The 6,778-nt window shown below is 39.9% G+C and overlaps 1 protein-coding gene across 3 annotated transcripts in view; it reads left to right on the top strand.

Moving 5' to 3' along the window:
- Positions 1–6,778, top strand: part of PNPLA7 (patatin-like phospholipase domain containing 7) — a 130,184-nt gene that overhangs the window by 72,250 nt on the left and 51,156 nt on the right. For all 3 annotated transcript variants that reach the window (XM_010571050.1, XM_010571048.1, XM_010571049.1), the window contains 2 exons: positions 5,246–5,309; positions 5,825–5,993. In XM_010571050.1, coding sequence (XP_010569352.1) covers positions 5,246–5,309; positions 5,825–5,993 — 233 coding nt within the window. The remainder of the gene's footprint in view (positions 1–5,245; positions 5,310–5,824; positions 5,994–6,778) is intronic.

Raw genomic sequence — 6,778 nt, 5'->3', positions numbered from 1 at the left:
CCCCCCCCCCAAAAACCCCAAACCAACACTTTTGCCTGTAATGAGGCAGAACTTACTGATATGGTTGCTTGATTCTGTTGTGTGGGTTTAATAATTTTTTTCAAATTTTTTTTTTTTTTTTTTTAATTTGTAATGAGAATACCTCATGTGATCAGACTGCCCTCTGTACTGGGTTTTCTGGGCCCCGGAGCGCACTGACCTGGCTGGCCAGGTCCTGTTTGCATTCTGCACACAGGGAGCATCAATGTGTGGTACCACCCACAGCTTTATCCAAGTGATTCGTGCTGGTTTCTTTGAGATTTGGTGTTTCTGTGGTTTATAATAATTCAGATACTGTTTCTGGACAGTCTGATTGTGTCCCAATTAAATACTAAGGGATGTTCATGTTCCTGTGGTGTTTGTTCTGTTAAAAGCTAGATGGTGAAGCAGTTACTTGGTACCTGGTGGCAATAACTCCACATGAATCTGCCTTCATCTTGAGACAGGTATAAATGTAAAATATGATCTGAGCATTGAGGAGAGAGCAGGCAAGTCCCGCAGAGCATGGTGAACCGGAGGCTGCATCACTGCTTCCTCACTCCGTTTGCTTGTATGCTTCAGTGTGAAAGTCCTTTCTTTGAATCTTGGTCTTTGGGCCTCCAAAGAAAGAGGATGTAGAATATAAAACTTCCAAAAAGCAGGAACAGAATTTTCCACTTCTGAACTGGAGTGAGACAAAGGTGGGCAAGTTTTACAGCTGTGCAAAGTTTCAGGTTAGGATAACCATGCCGATGAATTCTGGTCAATGTTCATCATGTCTGTATTTATTTCTAATATTTTTTCCACTTAATCCTGGTAGAGCTGAGAGCATCTCTTATCAAAAAACTCTTCTACATTATCCAGATTTTGAAAAAGTATTTGCCTAACTATTTTTTTTGTTCTTTTACCGAGACCAGCTAAATGATACCACATGGCTGTGCGAATTCTGATTATATGTGGGAGCCCTTTGATCGTATATAATTTCAAACTGAAGTAGAGAAGGATTCAAATTCAACATATATGTCTCTCTCCTTCCTTTCTGCCCTTTAAATATAAGCTTTATTTTAATTTCTAAAAATGTATAAAGTATTGGGAAGCTTACTGCATTATCTTTACTAATAATTTATTGGAGTTTCTAATTGTAGTTCTGCCGGAATTTCTTTATGCACAGATTAGATTTAAATGTTAAGTGTTTAATGTGGTGCCTGGACCCTGGCAAAACTTGTTATTTTTTGCTGGGTGAGATCTTCTGACACTGAGATAGGAAACTCATTTATCAGTTCTGTCTCTTTGACACATAATTTTGTAGACTTTTATTAGGCCAAATATAAATTCTGTTTTGATGAAGTTCAGGCAAGAAAGTTTGCTGTGCTAAAATTTTTCCACAGTGCATTTTGTACTGGACGTATCTTTTTGTGTGAGTAGTTTTTCCAGGTGAGGTGGATTTGCAACCATTTCTAAGCATCAAAAATCACTCCTTGACCTCTGCACCTCTGATTTCTCTAGGCAACTTTTTGATCTTGTTTTATTAGACTTGGAACTAGGATATCTGTATTCCCACTCCTGCATATCTTACAAAATTGATGTTATGTGGAAAAAAATTACCAGAGTGAGTACCATGCTCATCTTTGGAAAGAAAGGAAGAGTTTTGTCTCTCATGTGTGATGTTTATGTCTCCTGCTCCTCGTCCTGGGGCAGGATTTGAGCTTGGAAGCCTTGCTGAAGGGCTGTCTCAACCCTTTTCTTGAGAGCCTTTTATTCTTAAAAGGTAAAATGAACTAGACCTCTGATATTTGCCAGCATTTTTTTTCCTCCTCGCCTCTCTTTCATGGAATTGTAGTTCTGTACTGAAAAACAGGTGACTCTGGAGTACCAATTTAGATGCTCCATGAGGATTCCCCATGAATCATGACCTTCTGTGCCCGCAGGTAAGGCTGCGGCCATGCAGTACTCTCACCTAAAGCGCATAAAAGCCGGGATTCAGAATCCCAGCAAGTTTGGTGAAAGAAAAATCTCCCAGGGACTATTAAAAGTCACCACCTCTGGCTTGAGAAATTCATGATCTACAAATTGCTGGAGGCTTGGAGAATGTCATTAAGTTTTCCTTGCTCTAATACTCTTCCCCAGCAATCTGCTGCTGGTCGTTGTCAGAGATATGTTTTTGGGCTTAGATAAATATTTAATGTTACCTCATATCACCTCTCCTATGTTCTTAACTTTGAGCTGTTCACCCCGTGTCTAATCCTACTGAAAGAGAACAGTGCCTCAAGGGTGCAGGTGGCTGATGGAGGATGGAGGGATGTTTTCATGATGCCAGCTGCAGCTGTAAATTACCTGTGAGACTGATGTCAGGTGTGGAGAGAACATCACTAGATGATGGTGTAACTATAATAATGCGCATTGAGGATGCACTAGCACATCACCTTCGACACTCCTGCCTGCTGGTGTGGCTGTTCGAGGGGTATGTACTTGAGAATGATTTTGGGGGTTGGGTTGTTGGGAGGTTTTTTTGTTGGTTTTTTTTTAATTACTTCATTGCTCTCAGCAGTTTAGTTTAAATAACACTTTTGGTCATTCTGTTTTATGAGAACACATATGTTGGTGTTCTTGATCATATTAATGGAGGGTTATTTAATGGTTTATTAATTGGGAGCTTGCTAGAAGTTGGAAGTGTAAAGCAGATGGTTGTTATTTCTGAAACAAAACAGAGTTGGTTCAGTTGGAAGCATCACCATGTTCTGTGCTGGGGATGAATAAGGGCCTGGGTGTCTTTGTCCTGTGCTGCCGGTGTGCAGAGGGGATGCTGGGCAGACTCCTCCCGAGCCACCATAGCTGTGTGTCTGCCTGTGCACACTTGTTTGTGTCATATACTGTGAACTGCTTCTTTTTCAAATACAAAAGTGAGGTGAGTGGACGTGATTTCTGAAGTAATATACCTCTCCAAGGCTCTTTTTTGATGCTTGATGGGATGTGTTGTCCAAATTCAAGATATCTGTGGGTGAAGTAGCCATCACCTTAACTAACATAAAGATGCACCCCTGCTCTACAAAGTCTGCCTCTCGCCTTGTATTAAAAGGTGTTCTGGCTGGCAGCGTTGCTGGGTTTAGTGGTTTCCCCTTAGGGCATGGGCCCCAGTGCATCAGATCGATATGCTGTGCTCCAAGCTCCTTTGCTTATGTTCTTGGATCTCAGTGACCAGGTGCAGGGAGGTAACAGCCAAATGCAGAGGTGGAGCATGCTTTCCCTCCTCAGCATTAGTCTCTCTTACTTGACATTTTTATTGTATTCCTCAGCTCATTTTGCATTCCTGGCTGTTCATCTTTGCCTACTAAACTTCCACCGCTGTCATAAAGCTTTGTAAGTCACATATCCTGGAAGAATATTTGGTCTACATATAATTTCTATTTTGCCGAGAACTTTGACACATTAATGAACACAGATGATAACTCTGCTGTTGAATACTTTTTCAAAATTGACCTGCCCTCTCTCCCTTGCTGTCTTCATTGCATGCAATGTCATCAGTATTTCTTCTGGGAGACCTCTCTTAATCCCATTACGCCATCCAAAGTTGTGCTAGACCAACTCTTTGTGAGGCTGAATGGTGAATCAGATCAAGGAATCTACCAGTGTTAAAAATAAGGTGGTAAAAAAAACCCCACAAGCATTGGGGTTCCCAGCAGACAGACAGTTCAAGGAGCGCAAATGGAGGAACAGCACAGATGCAGGAGTGAAGGGCAGATTAAACCAGCTCTGCTCTTGAAATGCTTATGAACTAATTCCGTCTACTTGGGACTTGTTGCTTTCATAGGAACCAACCACCATAAACTTTATTGGATGATGAAATTAAATTCTACTCTCAAGTCATCCTCCTTTCTGTCCTTTCTTACCAGCTTTTACTTTTTGGTCTCTGCTTACAGGATATTTTTGTCCATTTTGTTTGCTCTTCATCATCAGTGTAACAAAGAGCAAACAAAATTTGGATGTTTGAAAATACAAGATGAAAAATCATACTTATGAGTTTTTTTTCAAGTCTAACACTAAAGTACGTTAAAAGAGAGTGAAGCCTTTGCAGGAAGAATCAAGTATTGTGGGGGAAATGAGTTGGCCCTGAAGGTCAGGATGGCCAGCTGCAGGTACTGTACTTGTGGGTTTTTGCTTTTTGAGCACGTAAGTGTGAAATTGTGATCTTTTACCATGTTGTGCATTCATGGTTCCTTGATTTTTACTAAACACATTAAGCCATGCTGCTTTATTAGTGCCTTGAGAGACCTCACATAAGTGTTTTGTTATTTCGTACATAAATTTCAGTTCTTTTGTTAATGAAAAAATGAAGGATTACATAATGCAAACATTAATACAGAGTGACTACTCTTTCATGTTTGTAAAGCTGAATTTCTCAATATGAGACAGATAATATTTTATTTAGGTATGAGGTTATTCCATTAACTTTTTTCTTTGCTTTTTTTTGGTATTTAGTTGCAGTTATTCTGCAACCTCCACCACACATGGCATGTATTGCTGCTGATGAAACAGAATTGCTAATAAGAAAAATAGAGTTTCTTGCAGGCACTTTGGTTTATGTGCACCGAAATTCACCTTGGATATAATGTTGTGCCACATATGTGCATATGTCTATCTCGACAGTGGAAGTAGTGTGAATCGGACTGTGTCCTATAGATTTGGGACTCTCTTTCTCCTTAGGGTTGGTAGTGGTATAGATTCCTTTTGGCATGTTGAGTAAGAAGTAGCACTACTATAGAGAGCTGTAGGATTCATCTGGGGAGTTGGTTCAGTGCAGGCTGAACAAATAAAGTATTTCAATAGGTCAGTGAAATAATAGCTTTTTGCTTTGAAACCAGACTCCTGGCCTTTCTATGGTTGCAAAAGGTATGTGATATTCTGAATGTTGCGTTTGTGAAAATGCAGCTGCAGTAGAAACTGTCATCCTACGTGACACTGAGGAATGCGAGAAAAGAGAGCTTGTAGGTTGCAACTAATGCAGTGAGAGCGCTCTGGGAACATGGAGAATGGGAAGATGTTATTGTAGATAAGTGTGAAGACTTTGCGTCAGCTCTTCCTTCTACAACGAGTCTGATCAATGCACTGATCCATCATGATCTTCAAAGCAAATTCACAGAACTGCATTTGTTACAGCTATGTTTTCTCAATACAGTTTGTCAGGAGCTGAATGGCGGGTGTTCACAGATGAAACTTCTTGTTTTTCCAGGTCCTGCGTTGCTGCTCACCAGTGATAACATCAAACAGCGACTTGGTTCTGCTGCACTGGATAGGTACCTGCCCTCATTATTACTTAGGAAAAATGCAGAAAGATACTACACTGGTCTTATAAATATACAGTGTTTGGGAATAAAATCCTGTGTTCTGACATACATTATGCTTTCTCATCAAGTTGTTTGAGACAACAATGTTTCAAGAGTATTTGGTTCAAATGTGGGTGGTTTTTTTCCATAGTTACTTTCTCGCTTGTGAAATTGGAAAAGCTGAATTGCTCCAAGTGGGTATTGTGTACTCATTCTTAGGGATTCCTTGGAAGTCTTATTGAAGTTAGGCATCACTGCATCCTCTTTCCTCTGTGTATATATCTAATGGTATAAATAATGGAGAGATAAAGAAAGCATGATCTTGGAAATGTAAGCAGATAAGGTTCTTAGGTTGGACAAGCAAGAGATGCAGGTCTCTGATGCCCTTCAGATTTTGTGCTTGACATGTAAGATTTCTCTCTACTTTGTTAGGAGCTGTGATATAAAACTGTTTGAATTTTGTTTTTTTTCTTTTCTGTCCCCAGCATCCATGAATACCGACTAACTAGCTGGCTGGGACAGCAGGAGGATATTCACCGTATTGTGCTCTACCAGGCAGACAGCACCCTTACTCCCTGGACTCAACGCTGCATCCGGCAGGCTGACTGCATCTTAATCGTTGGACTGGGGGACCAGGAGCCTACTGTTGGAGAGGTGTGGAAATAGTTCCTTCCCATATTTGCAGTGTTAACAGTCCAGATCAAAGAAGGTTGTTTCATACTCATGAATTTTCCTGGGTTTAATACCCAGCGAGCATAAATAATGCAATATTCCTGGGAAATATGTATTATAAATAGAAAATGAATTGAATGAGGATCCTCTGAAATGGCAAGTTTTATGTAGAAGTATTTCCAGCTAAGTTCTTTAAAGAGTCATTTTGGCCAATGGTAAATCAAAAGTCAGATTGCTTTGAAGCTTTGCATTTCTGCCAGAATTTCTTTGCAGGATCTCCAGACAGAGAGAGAAATTCTTTTCTGCCTGGATGGAATTCATGGTGTGTGCTAAGGAAAAAGTAGATATAAATTGTATTGTATGACTAATTTAATATATTTTATTACAGATTGTAAGCTGTACTTTTTTTTTCCCCTTACTATTTTTATTTTTGGTATTTTATTACCAAAGTTGTTTGACTAGGCATGCAGAATTCTGTAAGAAATTTAAAAATGAAGTCACAAGTGGGTTTTTTTAGGATTGTGAAGTGCAAAGTCTGACCTCCAAAGAGCCTGGGACTGGTATCACCTGCAGCGTTCTTGTGTGTCACTTTGTGTTGGTTCTTCATGACTGTATGTGGGAGGCAGGAAGCACAGTAAAAGCAAGTTGCCATCAGTTGCCTAAAACAACAAAAAATAAAAATAAGGAATGCAAGGAGGAAGAAGTGGTCTGATTGGAAGGGCAAGAACAAAACATGCTGAATGTTTGTAGGCTTAAGTATGACTTGG

This window comes from Haliaeetus leucocephalus, unplaced genomic scaffold (genome assembly GCF_000737465.1).
Source record: "Haliaeetus leucocephalus isolate CR32 unplaced genomic scaffold, Haliaeetus_leucocephalus-4.0 Scaffold306, whole genome shotgun sequence".
In the NCBI taxonomy this organism is placed as follows: Eukaryota; Metazoa; Chordata; class Aves; order Accipitriformes; family Accipitridae; genus Haliaeetus; species Haliaeetus leucocephalus.
Note: the sequence above shows the minus strand (reverse complement) of the source record. Positions and strands in the feature narration are given on the sequence as shown.